The sequence below is a fragment of the Macrosteles quadrilineatus genome, unplaced genomic scaffold (assembly GCF_028750875.1).
Source record: "Macrosteles quadrilineatus isolate MER2022 unplaced genomic scaffold, UCM_ALF_1.0 Scaffold_1__1_contigs__length_201487025, whole genome shotgun sequence".
Taxonomy (NCBI): domain Eukaryota; kingdom Metazoa; phylum Arthropoda; class Insecta; order Hemiptera; family Cicadellidae; genus Macrosteles; species Macrosteles quadrilineatus.
In genome coordinates, this window is record NW_026542594.1 from 125,429,135 (window position 1) to 125,445,831 (window position 16,697).

The 16,697-nt window shown below is 35.3% G+C and overlaps 1 protein-coding gene across 2 annotated transcripts in view; it reads left to right on the plus strand.

Annotated features, from left to right (window-relative positions):
- Window positions 1–3,861: 3,861 nt before the first annotated feature.
- The window catches only part of LOC128984440 (mucolipin-3-like), a 44,081-nt gene continuing 31,245 nt past the window's right edge, over window positions 3,862–16,697 (plus strand). Inside the window, exons 1-5 of one of the 2 annotated variants that reach the window (XM_054403768.1) lie at window positions 3,862–4,203; window positions 5,250–5,461; window positions 10,010–10,201; window positions 11,957–12,107; window positions 15,830–16,014. In XM_054403768.1, coding sequence (XP_054259743.1) covers window positions 4,137–4,203; window positions 5,250–5,461; window positions 10,010–10,201; window positions 11,957–12,107; window positions 15,830–16,014 — 807 coding nt within the window. In that variant the 5' untranslated portion in view covers window positions 3,862–4,136. The remainder of the gene's footprint in view (window positions 4,204–5,249; window positions 5,462–10,009; window positions 10,202–11,956; window positions 12,108–15,829; window positions 16,015–16,697) is intronic. The other variant, XM_054403763.1, reaches the window with a different exon arrangement.

The window sequence follows — 16,697 nt, forward strand, 5'->3', positions numbered from 1 at the left end:
AGATAGGCCTAGTCGCAGCAAGTTACACGTTTACTACCAGAATGTCAATGGCCTACGAACCAAACTGGATGACTTGAAAAAAGCTGTCTCAACATGCGTCTATGACGTTATCGTTCTGGTAGAAACAAATCTTACACCGGACATCACAGACTCTGAGCTTGGTCTGTCCAATTATAATGTCCACAGATTCGACCGTTGTCCCGCTACCAGTAGCAAATCCTGTGGAGGTGGTGTTCTTGTTGCGCTTGGCTCACTGATCCCTAGAAAAGTTTTACCTACTCTGTCACCCAACTCTGAAAATATTGTTCTCTCTCTTCAATATGGTGCACATAAACCTTTAATACTTGGTGCCTGTTATATACCCCCTCAGCAGCCGTTTCATGTATATGCTGACTTGTGCAGCGGTGTTGATGAGCTTCTCTCCCAAGACTCGGGGTCCTCTTCCATACTGCTTCTGGGTGACTTTAATCTGCCGAGTACGAATTGGTCCTGTGACCAGCCTACTCCCAAGTGCAAGTCATCTGGTCTGGTCATTGATATGATGAACTTGTATCAACTTCAACAAATTAACACTGTTACCAATGTCCGAGGTGTTACACTTGATTTAATAATTTCTTCTTCATATTATTCCGTGAGGAATGCCCTGGATCTCCTTCTGCCTGCTGAGGATCATCATCCCGCTCTTGCCCTGGAGGTTTGTGTGCCCCATAACACCACTCATGAAGAACCACTCTTTGTTAGAGACTTTAATAGAATCGACTGCTCGATGGTTTTTACGCATCTCAGTCAATTACTTGGTACGGTGTACTATATACCCGAGGACGTCAATGAACACTTCGACCAGTTCCTGCATTTGGTGCGTCACGTTGTTCTGGAGAATACTCCCCTCAAGAAAATCAATTCAACTCACTTTCCACCCTGGTTTACCCCTGAGTTGAGGCGACTGGTCATCAGGAAGAAAATACTCCATTCCCAATACAAGTCCACTCTTCGCACCTCGGATTATGTCAAGTTCTCTATGGCTCGTTCCCAGTGTAAGATTCTTACAAAACAATGTTATGATAACTATATCAATCATGTGAACTCAGCCATCACCTCAAACCCAAAATCTTTCTGGGGTTTTATTAAGAGCATGACGTCATCCTCCGCCAATGAACCATCACTTACATACAATGGTTATTCATCACAGTCACCTTCCGAAATATGTAACTTGTTTGCTGAATTCTTCTCATCAGTCTACAAGCTTCCTTCCTCTTCGACTTCTCGTTATAACTTCGGAAATCAAATGAACCTGTCCTCAATCGTGCTTGAATCATCAGATGTTGAGAAGAAGCTTTCTGAACTCAACCAATTCAAGGGAACTGGCCCTGACGACATACCTGCATCTGTCTTGAAACACTGCTCAAACTTACTTGCCCCTCAACTTACTGTACTTTTCAACAAGAGTCTTCAAGCCGGGATCTTTCCTGATGCACTCAAAGAAGGCTACGTCGTGCCAATTCATAAATCTTCATCCAAGGGAGAAGTCACAAATTATCGGCCAATTGTTATTCAACCTGCTCTGGGCAAAGTATTTGAGTGCCTTCTCATCGACAAACTTATGTTCCACTTACAAGCTCTGATTATCCCTGAACAGCATGGATTTATAGCGGGAAGATCGTCTCTCACCAATCTAGCTCTTCTCCAACATTTAGTCACCTCTGCCTTAGCCTCAGGTAGCCAGGTTGATTGTATATACTTAGACTTCTCAAAGGCATTTGATATTGTCAGTCATGAACATCTTATTGCAAAGTTGGAGGGGTATGGGATCTGCGGCAGTCTACTCAGTTGGTTCAGCTCCTATTTGAGTGGCAGATCCCTCAAAGTTAAATTCAAGTATGCATTGTCCGATCCTTTTGTTGCTCTCTCTGGAGTGCCACAGGGCTCTCATCTTGGACCGCTTCTATTCTCCCTGTTCGTCAATGATGTTGTGGATGTACTTGACTGCAACTGTCTCCTGTTCGCAGACGACTTGAAGATTTTTAGAACTATTCGCTCTAGTGAGGACGGCCTTCGACTTCAGCAATGTCTTCGGCGTGTTGAAGATTGGTGCACCGATAACTGCATGAGGCTCAACGTTAAAAAGTGTGTGGTGGTTACATATAGTAGAGCTAGAAGGCCTGTGGATTATAATTACTGCCTAAGCAACCTGCCCCTCGCTAGAAGTGACAACATTCGAGATCTGGGTGTTGTACTGTCTGCGGATCTGAGTTTCTCACGCCATATTGAGGAAATTTATTCTAAGGCCACCAGGATATTGGGACTCATCATGAGATCCTCTAGATGTGGTCTGAGTATAGAGGCGCTTCGCACACTGTACATTTCTTTGGTGAGGTCAAGACTTGAATATTGTAGCTCTATATGGTCACCCCACCAACAGTGCTACATTGATCGTCTGGAGAGTGTCCAGTGCCGATTTCTACGTCTTATTGGGTGTAGGATGGGTTACATGTACCGGGATGTACCTACCCAGGACATCAGAAGGTTTCTTGGACTTGATACCCTGGCCAAGAGGAGGGAAATCAGTGATGCCATGTTCCTGTCCAAGATACTAAATGGACGAATCAACTGTCCTGATCTGCTTGCGCTGATTGACCTGCATGTTTCCCCACCTAGATCCACTCGTTCCAATGTGCTGTTTGCTCGCCAACACTGCTCCACGAACTATGAACTTTATAGCCCTCTGCCTAGACTGCATCGACTCGGCAATCGGCTCTGTCATTATGTGGACTTCTTTGACTGCTGTCCACGGGTTGTCAAGAGGATTGCGTCTTCGGTTCTTGAGGAACAGTAATCTCGTTCTGCTGTGATTTAATTGTACAAGTCTTGTGTAATAATTTAATTCTCTGTCAATGCTTCCTTATCAATGCTCTCTAGTCATTATTGCCGTCTGTCACTAGTTTATTGATATTGCTTGTACTATTGATGTAGTTTTATCTCTCTTGTTATCTAGTTGCATGTTTTCTTGTAGTATTTTATCGACTGTTATTGTTTCCAAATTTTTATTTATTGTTATGCTTGCTATTCAACTAGTTTTTCTTTTCTATTAGCATGTGATGTTAGTACTGAATTGATGTATGTATTATCTTTCTGTTATCTAGTCGCATGTTTTCTTGTAGTATTTATCGATTGTTATTGTTACCTAATTCTATCCTTTGTTATGCTTGCTATTCAACCAGTTTTTCTTTTTCTATTAGCATGTGATGTTAGTATTGAATTGATGTATGTATTATCTTTCTGTTATCTAGTCGCATGTTTTCTTGTAGTATTTATCGATTGTTATTTATACCTAATTCTATCCATTGTTATGCTTGCTATTCAACCAGTTTTTTTCCATTAGCATGTGATGTTAGTCCCTATCTGCCTTTTAATAAATCCTGCAAAACACAAAAAAAAGTAAAAGAGCATGAGAAAAGGCAGAAGGGAAGAAAATTTAATTAGGATCTTTCAATATTGTATCTGATCAGCATGTCAACCCTGTTATGTCAACCCTGTAAAAATGGTGTTACACCGTAAACAAATAAATAAATAAATAAATAAATAAATTTAGACAAACTTCACAGATGACTGTTTTAGTGGCAAAACTGGCCACACACCAGCTGTTGTGTAGTGTTTCTTCTCTCCTGTCATCAATCAATCAATCATATGTTCGTTGCACAGTATAATAGTATTCGATTCGATTCCCTTTGTGATTCCGACGATTCCGTTTGTGTTGTGGTAACCTAGTTTGTCTTGTCTTGTCAATTGTCATACAGTAGTTACTTTTTTGGTTGTAAGTTAAGTTACGTTCTGTTCTGACATAAGTTTTCCATTTCCATGTGTTTTTTTTTAAGACAATTATAATTTTGCTTTGTGTTGTACACTACCCTGTCTTATCTTGCCAAACCTAAATGTTGCACTGAATTGATAAGAATAAAGGGTAAAGAATTGGAAAGAAGAAAGAGAGAGCTTCACTGTAATGTTGCTAAATGGATCTTGGAGTTAACACATTGAAGATTTTATAGTTGTGTTAAAAGTGCTATTACGGACTAAGATAAGTTACATAGGTATTTTGATATTTTTTCACATCACTAGGCCTATACTGTAGTACATTTAGAATGAGCAGTACTGCTAGTCCAAATCAAAGTTTTCAAGAAGATAGTAGATGGCAGGAACCAATGGAAGGTAAAATATGCTTTAAGTTAAGACATTTAAACCTATCTCCATCTTAATGATGAACTATTTTGTCTTTCTTGCTCGCTCGGTGTTTACCGGGGGTACAGTTTCTTAACTGGGCTATGCTAATATCGATTGAAACTATCGAATTGAAAATATTGATTAATAATCAATATTTTAAAATATATCTAGCCTATTATAAAATTAAACTATCATAACCTAACCTAACCAACCAAACCAGATTGATAGCTGTCAATGTTTCACATACGACTTACGCCTTTAATTTGAATGCTTGATCATGATTAACTAGGTGAAACCTATAAAAATCAACAGTTACTTAATGTTGGCCTAACTTTTTTAACGAGTATAAAATTAGGGTAAAACAACAATGACTAACTTATTACATAGGTTACAAAATGAAGTTGATTAAGCTACCTCTTTGCACAGAATAATATACAGTACAGTCGTGCTTAAGAGAATCGTTGTAAGACTATTTCCGGTTTTTCCTCAGAGTTCATAATAACTAAGATACCGTAGGCCTAACTGGTCCCATCTCCTTGAACATAGTGGACCTGAACATGGGAATTAATCTTGAACTGTTAGGGGCCTTGTTAAAAGGGTAGCACAGCTTTGTTGGCAACAAATGGTGTGACATTAACATGTTGTATTTCCAAATGTTACATAAATACATAAATAGCAACGTTTTTATGCAATGTTGTTCATCAATATCTCTTCTAAAGGATGGTGGGATCTGATTTGAGGGAACATGACCTTCCTATTATAAAGCTTGTTTTCACTAAGCTAAATGTAGTAACGCATGTACAAACTTCAGTATAATTCAACCTTCCAGCTTGAAGACATTCATATCCAAAGCTTGCACTCATTTCTCCATTAAAATAAATTAAAATTATAAATAACACATATTTTATTTATATAGGCTAGGGCATAATTTAATATCTATCTCTATTTCATTGTGAGTCTCCGGAACATTTCACATTGTGTACCTTGTATAATATACTGTTTTAAACGGCATCATGCATTTGCTGATGTTTTAGAGTACCAATCTCTCATGCCAGGAGCTCATTCTTCTATGCGCAATGATTCTCCAACCGAGAGCATGGAAACACCCAGACTGAATGATGTGAATAAAATGAGAAGAAAACTTAGATTTTTCTTTATGAATCCAATTGAAAAGTGGCATGCCAGAAGACGTTTTCCATACAAATTTTTGCTTCAGGTTTTCAAAATACTACTAGTTACTACTCAGGTAAGAACATTTGTTTGTAAATAAGTAATGTTAATATACAGTTGAACCTCTATAAGACGAATTTCAAGGGGTACGGGAAAAATTCTTACTATAGAGGTATTCTTAATAAAGAGGTTCGTTTTATCGAGGTTTAATGCTGCTGTTATTCTTCTTATAGAGGTTTCTCCTCGCTCCAAGGTTTCTCCAAACAATGACTGAGGAAGGAGGAGGGATGGGTGGGGGTTTCATGTCGAGACAAGCTTCTGTTTGTTTTGAAAACTAACGTACTATGGAGGTTAAGATTATGAGAAATTCGTCTTATAGAGGCCACGTTCGTCTTGTAGAGGTTTTGTACCGTACTAAGAATATTCGTTGTATAGAGGTTAATCAGTCCTAGCCCATATCACAAACAAATTCGTTTTATGGAGGCTTTTAACTTAATTACTACGTTGTATAGAGGTGTTTTTAGTATTGACCTATATGAAAGTTTCAAGGGGATTTAAAAAAATTCGTCTTATCGAGGAATTCGTTTTATTGAGGTTCGTACAAATGAGGTTCGACTGTACCCCTGTATGGATAAGCACTCAAATTATTTTTTCTGTACTTAACTTTTTTTATCTGTTGAAATACTTGAAATTGACCTTGGTTACTTTTGATTTCAAATGCTTGTTAATTTTGTTTACTGTTATTTTGTTTGCTCTCATCTTGTTGTAATGGAATATTGATAAGCCAAGGGAAGAAATTTTTTTATATAATTGTTGTAACCTTTTGGGAGAGACTGCAGTTCAAAGCTGTGGGCTGTGTGTAAAGCTAACTGAAAACCCAATGCACTCACACCCACACCATTTCACCCTCATCTAAAGTCTTTTTTAAAGAGCCCCTATAAAATCTACCCACATGAGTAAACCTGAGTGCTATTAGAGATCCAGAATCAGCTGGTGTCAGTCATAATAGATATAAATTATTTTAAACATCCAGGAAAAGAATAAAAACTACTGTGCCCACAATCTTAAAAAAGGACCTTCCTTTCCACATTTAGAGAATGTATAGACTGATGACCCACCTCTCATCATGTCATGTACCTTCAATGAGTTGTATTGATCAATAAAATAATGTAGCAAGCCTACGATATAGCAAAAGTAACTTTTAGCCTGAATGAAACCAACAATTGCTTTTGTCCATTAACTATTTTACAGTAGGATTTTCATTTTTAAATTATTCTTTTAAAGCTGTTAATTTTAGATGAAAATATAGGTATGCAAGAACATGCATTGTTAATATAAGTGTTACTATTGTTACACAACATAATACATTTGTTATGTGGAAGGCAAAAAGGGGACCTCTAATCGGGATTTTTCAATTTTGAGTTTTATATATATATATATATATTTGAATTCCTTATTAAAATCCGAATCACTTTGTGCAAGTCCTATGCATCTACGATTTTTTCTGTTAAAGTCATAGGACTTTGAATTTTTTTTATGGAAAAGGGTTATTTTGAGAAAAACTATTTGCAAATTTCAAATATGCATAAAAACAGTTTTTTTTTTAAATTTAAGAAACGATTTTGGTATCAAAAGAAAGCCTATAACCCCCTCCTCCCTCTGTCCTCTTTGAAGGCAATGCCAATTTTTGTCTTAACTCACCGTAGTGTTCATTTAAATAATTGTTTTATCGAAGCATGTTGTAAAAATCACATTTCAGAAAAGGGACCTCTTGTCGGCCCTATGTTCTCCAAAACATAAAAAAGGTATCCTTGTCAGGACTGCAACATTTTTTAGATATTTTGTTCTCCGTAAGCTGAACCTGGTTGTAGTTCTCTAAATGTCCACTAGAATGCAAGACAATTCATTTTTTGTACTAAAGTCTGTTTATAAAGTGAACATTAGAAATGAGACCTCTTGTGGTTTTGGCTAAATAACATTGAGCGACAAGAGGTACCTTTTCTCTGACCATGCAGAGGGTAACAAAATGATTTATTTCGACCTTTTACATCTTTGATTCAATATTTTAACCGATACTGTCCTGTTCTATGTTAAATGAGGTATAACAATCGATAAAAACCCGAATTTCAATATTTTCGACCTTAATTACTTATATCGGCTGTACTGAATATTTTGCATCGCCCACAAGAGGTCCCTTTTGGCTTTCCACATCACATTTATTGAAAAGAAATTGTTAGGTGTTTATGTAAAATGTGTATGCAGCCGAAGATAATGACAAACTAGCTAATAATGTTTAGCTACTGTACTTTAGGACCCCTCAACATATTATTGAATTACATAAATTACAAAGTTTTAAATAATATTTCAAGGTTTGTGTAGTTCCAAATTTATTTTGTTTAGTGTTTTTTTCCCTAATTCATGCGGTATATTCCATTACCATGCGTATAGGCTACTATTTGTTTATTTGGCTACTACTCCATGTATCAGTGTTCCCACCACAAATATTTGACAAACACTGATTGAGGGATCTTCCCATATAATGAAGCAACACAGAATATCTCACTATAAACATTTATGATGTATGATTATTGATTATGTCCTGACTTCTATCTTTTCTTATTAATATTAAAAAGTGTAGTTTACTTCCAAACTAAAACATAAACATCTTATCAATATAAACCTCAACTTTACTTGCAGTATTTCTGTTCACTGGCAAGTCTAATAACCAACACATCATAGCGTATAAGTACAAATATCTCTCCATAGATCAATACATTTCCAGCTGCTTGGTTGATTTTGTATTGAAAAAAGTTTAGGAGAAGGATTTTAACACTTAGGATCACACCCGGTATAGGAAGCCTAAACAACATCTTGGCTTCGTGACTATTCAGGTTTACTGCTAAGAAGAAGACAATAGTTATTTGTGTAACTAGTGGGCAAAGTAGCACTTTGCTGCACACAAGAGAAATGTTTCGTAGGCGAGTGTGGAAAGTTTCTCTAGTGCAGCAAAGTCAGTTTGCACTCGTGTTTACACATTATATTTTTCCTACAGTTACTATAAATCATATAAATAATTAGTCTTCCAAACACTGTACAACACATTTTTTGGTTAGGTTAAATCCAAACACTGAACGAAATGGGAAACGCTGCACCAGCTGATTGTAGTTGTAATGTCTTTATGTGTTGCCAACTTATTTTCAAGCGTACACGGATTACGTGTACAGTATAATAAAAGCACGCTGTTTTGTGTTGTTTGGTTGGTCTGGAATACTGGTGTGCACCAAAGTAAAAACTGTGCGCCAAAGTAAGGCTTTCTGTACTATAATCTGTGCAAGGGAGCCCACTTTGTCGGGTGACTGCAGGAAAAAAAATTAGTTTTGATTACATTTAAGAGCAGTTGTGGGGATCTAAACATATATCTCCAATTATTATGAAACCGGTTGAATAAAAACCTTATAACGAACCAGAGATTTGTTTAGTCTGCAGGTTTACTGAAACAAGGGTACCGGTATTTACAATTCTGTTGTTACTTATATAATACTGTTTATTGATCCGTGTGAAGCTAAATTTCACAGTTAGGCCTACCTATATAATATCACAGTTTAGTTTAATCTGTTTGAAGTTTGTTTTGTTGTTTAACCAGTGATTTTTACTATCAATAGTCAAACTGAATAGAATCTTTATCAACGGTCCTTTTGTTTACGCGACCAGAACTCTTGCCCCCAAAATTGTTACCGGAAAACTTGTGGGATTAAACTAATATTTACTCTCATTTAGTTATTGATATAGTAAACAGATAATGTTGATTGAAGTTTAATGGATTAATTTTTAGTACTGTAGCCTACTACACAATTCATTGTCAACTATTTTTTATTTGTTGTATTTTAGGAAAATTTGTCCTAATAGGGTACTTACAATAAAATATAATGTGAAGAAAATACAATTTCCTTTACAACATTTAAATCTATAATACTAAAGAGTTGATAACTGCTGTATAATCCTATATTTAACATACAGTACCACTAATGTTTTAAGCTCCAAGTTCAAAACTACCTATGAAGATTGTTAAACAATTCTCTTCTGATCTAGTTTTGTGGATGAATTCTTAGAGGATATAGTAAGTTAACACATACTATGTGCTTATGTGATGCAAAAGCTAAAAGTGAAATAATGGAAGCTGGTTTATGATTTAAATAGATGAAGCACCACAGTAGTAAGTCATACGACTGATGAACTGATACCACAAACTAAGATGAAATATTAAAAAAATTAACCATGTGAATTTAGTTCTTATTACGGACGCCAACAAAGTTGTTCCCTAATGAAAACTGTATTCAAAATACTAGTGACAACAACATTTGCAAAAACTATTTTGCACAATGATGCAAACAAGTAGTAGTCATCATAGACGACTGTTTTGGACGTCAAAGTTAAAGAAGTTTTGTTCCATGCATGATTAACGCTCTAGTTTGAATATAGAATATGTAGAAATACAGTACCTAAAAGGTTTACCCATCGTATAATTTGTCACATTTGTCGACAATAATATAAAAAACTATAAATCATGCTAAAAGTTGGAAGTGAATTTTATGAGTCTATGGCTAATATGTGATTTTATTTTCAGCTTTGTCTCTTCGCCCACAGTAGATATAATCATGTGAACTATACGTGGGATAATCGTATTTCTTTTTCACATCTTTTTCTCAAAGGTTGGACAGAAGAAAGGGAGGTCAACGCTTACCCTCCTAATTTAGGACCGTTTGCAATTTACAACAAAGATGATTTCTATGACACATTAGATTATGCTGTTGTTGGGGTGAGTTTAAGAAAGATGTTTAAGTCTTTATGAAGTTAATTTTATAGCCTAACCTATTTTATTAATGCTATTTTTTGTTTGCTTTGTATTCCAACATGTTTATATAGGCCTACAGACGTTGATTTAAAATAATAATTTTTATTTTCTAGTAATCTATCTAATATTAACTATTATCAATCAACCATAAACTGTAATCCTAATATTCATATTTTATTTCAGTGCGTGTTACCCACTGCATAAAAAACTATCTTTGATTATACTTTATGGTCTCCAATCAGACTAAAAGTTATTCAGTGTTTTTATGGTTATACACAAGTAAAAACTATTGAGAAATCCTCCCAACCAAAATGTGTTGGTTTAAAGTAGGTCAATCATAAATGCATTGAGTTCATCCAACAAAGAAGCTCATTCATTCCTATAGTATTCATATCAGTTACCATACTGGGATGAAAGATTAATGAATATCAAGCCACAAAGATAGTATTACTGGTATTGATAGATCACCGTTATTAGTAAACTGCTGAGTAAAATGTGTTGGCCTGTTTTCGTATGAATTTACATTCTGATAGCACGACTATATTTAAAAGTGGTTTAAAAAAATCTTAAAATCTATGATCATAAAATTATACATACAGGATTTTGATTTTATAAAGGTTGAAGTTAGTTATTTAAAAAAATGAAACAAAATACATGACACAAAAATTGTATTTTTTTTTTACTTTGGACACAGCTATACACTTAACCATGACCACCATTTTTGTTCCACCGTTTTTGTTTTGTACTGCCAACTATTTGATGGTTTATTTTAACTCAGATGCTGCACAACATTTACCAAAAGTGGAAAGTGTACAATCAGATTATTTTTATAGATGAACCAAAACTTAGGGGTTCCTATTATACTGTCTGGGTTTAAAGTAAAAATTTTTTCCAGAAGTCAAGTTTGGGCCTCTTGGAGGCTATGCTTTGGGTAACCTGCCGCAATCCACCTCGTTTGAGCGTATCCGGTCACAACAGTCAACAAAGCTGTTTTTGAATACTAACAAAACTGAGTCTATAGGATGCAGGGGTACCAGTGTGAATTCCTCGGTTATTCTTATAACAGTGTTTCACACTATTAAAATCACTTTGAAAATAGGTTTTCACTTTTGTCAAGAGAATACGTTGTAACTTGGGCTACAGCCGTTTCGGAATTACAATGCCATCATCAAGAACACAAAGATTTAACTGTGACGACGCTGCTTCAGCTAAATTCTCTTATGTGTCTGATGATGGCATTGTAATTCCGATACGGCTGTAACCTAAGTTACATTGCATTGAGCTGTTGAAAAAGGTAAAAACCTATTTTAGCAAATTTCCTATGTAAGGAATAACCTATTACCGTTGGTCTCATGGACCCGGGACCTATTTACTGTTTAATTTTGATTTTGTACAAACGTATACACCTACGTTTATTCAAACGAGTTTGCGAACCATCGGATAGTTTGCATGATCGGCATAAGGGAATATTTTAGTAGAAATCTAGCCAGGTAAATAGAAATTTGCTTAGTCTGCAGGTTTGCTGTGGCGGGGATATTTAATTATATCACAGCTCAGGGGCTAAAACATGAATTTGAATAAAAGTTGCACCATGATTTTATAAAACTAAACAAGAATAGTTTTTGCTAGATTAAAAATTGATGATTCATAGTTCAGTTTTGCTTATAGTTCTGAACATTGTGCCTTGCTCTGTACTAACAAGTTTCTCTTTGTTGACAGTATGCCAGCCTGTCGGATGCTATTGGGCCGTATTCATACACCAATGAGAACAACACCATGGATAGACCTGAACTCTGCATATCCAACTACAGGGAAGGCATCATTTTTGGTTTCAACGAAAGCTACGTTTTTAATAGTCAGATTGACACTAGTAAGTAAATCAGAGGTCATCTATTTTTGTCTATTAAGGGGTTACATTTCAGTAGATATGTTAAGCCTCCCATGTCAATTTCAGATATCTTAGTCTTCTAGAACACTTCTATGTTTGGTGTCTTTGATTGGACTCCTCCTAATTTCACCAGAAATCATCATTTCAGTGCTGGATTACTGTCTACAGACGAATCCCTCGTATTTAACCTTAACTTTTCCAATCGGCTTTATACGGCTGCTTCTTGAAATAAAAAAATAAAATTTCTTTCTGATAACCCAACAAAAAAATCAACTAAAAAAAACTAAATCATTAGTTGAAACGAAAAGTCAACTAAACCTATTAAGTAGCCTAATCATCTTTAGTTATCTGTTCATACACTGTATATCCTATCACTTTGATTCAATTCAGTCAGTAGCGTTCAGATAAGTTTCACTAACTTTGTTATCATCAGTTGTGTTTACTAACATGTTTTTTAAATAACCTGAAATGCTATTTTAGCCCCTTTCAAATACTGTAGAATAAATAAGTTGTAAGATGTTTATTGGAGTCAAACTGCTTTTTTCACAGTTTGGCCAAACTATTTCTTAGCCCTGACTCGGCTCTATGGTGGGTATGAAGGGGTCTACAATATTAGCGAAATTCCCTTTAGGGAAGTAGCTATTACCGTAGGTGGCACGGTAAGACCTAGACCCGGGACCGATTTATTTTTTCATTTTGATGTCCCCAGAGGCCAAAAACACCATTCGTTCAAATTTTTATATATGTATATATATATATATACGTCCGTGAACGCGATAACTTGAGTAATTTTTGTCCGATTTTGATGAAATTTGGTTTAAAGGTGTAAAGCGGGATAAACTTGAATGAGTTCGCGAACCAGCACGATCGGACCATGGGAACGGGGCTTTACAGAGGGGGTTTTATGGGGTAAAAATTGGCTTTTCTCACTTTTGACCCTCAAAACACAAAATTTCCCGATTTCTCTTTAGACCTTTTTAAAGAGCTTAAAAAAACAAATAATTTAGTATGTAAAAGAATTTTTGTTCGATTATTAGTAACGGAGAAAATTAAAAAAAATTGTAAATTTAAAATTTCCATGTTATTCTTATGGAGGATATTGTCAAATGTTGTAGTTTGCTTGTTTATGGATATATTTTGATCAAACTTGGCAAATTTATTTATTTTGTACTAAGCTATCAATATTTTACTCAAAAACCCACTTTATTAGTTTCCTTGTAGCAGCAAACCTAGGTACTCGTTAAACCTAATGTTATTAAAATATATTTAACTAAAAATCAATTCAGACAAATGGAAATTCGCTTAGTCGGCAGGTTTGCTGCGGCGGGGGTATTTTTATGTTTGTGCCCTATTCAAACCTACATATTATAGTAAAAAAGATGGAATCTGTCTCCTGAACTTCTGTCTACCTGGGGACAGTCCTTGGCCTTAAAAATTTGGCCAGTAGATAGAGGTTTAGGACACAGGTTCCATCATACACACTATAAGGCCAAAGTGCAAACAATTGAAGGCTTGTGTGTAAAGCCCCTGTCACACAGAGCTAGTTCCAGCAGCTAGTTCTCGCTGCGAGAACCAGCAGCTTTAGTTGCTAGTTCTCCAGCGCGCTAGAAGTTGTTCAAAGGTTTATTGCGGACATTTTCCATCACGAAAGTAAAAAACAATACACAACGTTTCGGGATCTGGAATCTGATCCCGTCTTCTTCGCGCTAGAAGTCTTGTCAGACGAAGCTGGAGAACTAGCGCTACAACTTGCAAGTCTGGTGATGTAAGTGGATGTAACTACTTAAATGTAACAACTAAAATAATGTTGGTATTAGAAGTGATGTTTTTCAATGATCAACCATCATTGAAGTAAAAAGTGCAAGAAAAAAAATAAAATATTTACATATAAACACTGTTATTTTGTCTACTACGGGCATGTAAATTAACTTATTAAAATAGAATAAGTTCTGGTAGGCCTATAACAAAAGGACTTGATCTTTTATCAACATAAAAAAAAACACATTCATTTAGTTAATATAGGTGAGATATAGCAATCGTAACGAGAAAATTACGGCAATGCGTGAACAAATTTCTAAACATGAAATTTTAAATTTATTATAGATTAGTTTAAATGTATTAAATTAATTTAAATTCGTTTTGCTTATTTATTTAACATCATCACATTACATCAATTCTCTTGACAGGTGATTTGTCATTAAGTCTAATAAAATTATACATTGAAAAATCTACATTATAAAAATCTACATTATAAAATACAAATCAAATAAAGCAATCAATACAAACTTATGGGAGAAGTAATACCTTTCAAATTGTAATCACATCTCCAAGATATTCTTCTAGTGAGTAAAATTCCCTCTCCAAAAGGAAACTTTTTAAAGATGATTTAAATTTAGAAACTGAGGCAATGTTTTTTATCTCAGCAGGTAGTTTATTGTAAACTTTTGGCCCTATATACTGAGGAGATAAATGAAATATTTTAAGCCTATGTTGAATTGGTTTTATAATATTTTTGAATCTTGTGTTATGTGTATGAGATGGTTGACAGTCCATGAATGTATCGAAATCACTTTTAACCATTAATGCCAATTTGTATATATAAGAGCTAAAAAAGGTCAAAATTTTAAACTGAATAAATAAATCTTTACAATGTGTTCTATTGGGAACTCTGGCCATTATTCTTACTGCTCTTTTTTGAAGGACAAATATTTTTTGGCCTGACTTGATGAGCCCCATACAGTAATTCCATAATTCATAATCGATGAAAAATATGCATGATATACTGCTATTTGTGTTTTTAAATTAGTAGTATCCCTGATTATCGTAAGAACAAATGTTGCTGAACGTAGTCTTTTTGATAGGTTTTTAATGTGATTTTGCCAATTTAATTGTGAATCAATATCAATTCCCAGATAATTTATTGATTTTTGTGAGTGAATTGAATTAAAGTTTGTATTTAAACAGCGAGAACTAGCTTGATAATGTCAGACATAGCTGGAATGGTGCTAGAGACCACAGCTGGGTGGTCACATGACCTGCTAGTGACTCTTCAAGCGCTTGTAATATTAAACTGTTTAAACCCTTCAGCGGCTAGAGATACCAGCTCATGCGAGTGTTTCTAGCAGCTGGAGAATCAGTCACACGATGCTGGTTTTCCGCTGGTTCTAGCTGCTAGTTCGTCTGCGGCGAGAAAACCAGCTCCGTGTGACAGGGGCTTAAAGGAACACTGGAAATTCCCACTGCTTTCTCAGTCCGGGTCGGGGAAAGAGGAAGGAATAAAGACAAATGAGGAGAGTGAGTTAGAATAAGACTCACTAATCATGTGAAGAATCGCAAATCATGTGTGTATTTGCAGTGCCTGCAATATGTGTACACGTGCTTGCCAATCCATGACTTAGAAAAGGGAAAACTCATTAACAGTGTGTGAATATTTGTTGGTTGGTGTGGAAGTATTTTTTTTTCTTTTTGAGATGAGTTAAGAAAAAACTTTAAAAAATGGATTATTTTAAAAATCTACTGTAAAGATGTCATATTCTCGTTACTATTATACGTTTGTCTATAACTGTAATAAACAACCTGAGCACTGTTCTGGACAAACCACTTGCTCTGCTTTTGCCAGTACCCGCATAATTTTCACAGTTGAATCTTCTATAAACTATGTTGCTGTTTTAGTGATACACCATTAATTTCAAAATTTGTTTCAGACTGTCCATTGCTCAATATCTCAGATTCCAAACATTTCTCAAGCAAAACCTTTTTTAAGGAGCACAATATCACCATAAACTTCTCAGCTCTGGTGAAGGCTTCCCTGAAGTTTGCTATAAAAACAGTCAACTTCAAAGCTGCTGGGCCTATCACTCCACCAGACTGTTACAAGTTTGATATCCAGGTAAATAGAAACTAGTGTGTGGATTGTGGAATATTGTTCACTTAAAAAAAAATTACATTTTAACTCTCAGTGAATGCTGTATTAGAATAAAACCATTAACCCTTTGAGGTAGGATTTTTTTCGGCAAATATAGGTCATCATTTGAGCAGTTGAGAAAATGGCACACGGCGACCTATACTCGCCATTCGACCGCAAAGGGTTAAAATCCTTATAGTAATTGTTTACCACAGCCATAGACCTAATGTTCTACGGTGGTCTAAAGACAGGGACGTACCGTTACAGGTTAGACTGCATTGTAAGCCAGAGATGATATAATGCAGGCAGCTATTTAGAACTAAAAATGTCTGCTACCACTGAGCTAGGTACTGAGTTTGGTATTGTGTTTCCGTCTGATTCATATTAAACCTTCAAATTATTAACTTTAACAAATCATGTTAGTTTTTTGCACCTGCCTCTCAAATATTTAGAATATAAGTGAAATGAAAGAAACAGGTGGAATAAATTTTTTACTTTCACCACAAAAGTTTCATTAGTTCCGGGATTTTAAAGTTTACTGTTGTTCAAAAGAGTAACGTTAATCGCTTATAGGTTATCATTATATTAACTCTTTGCTTTAAGTTCAAAGAGCATTTCTGTCTATCACTAAATCTCACCAGAGTACTGTACCAAGCCTATCAGACAAG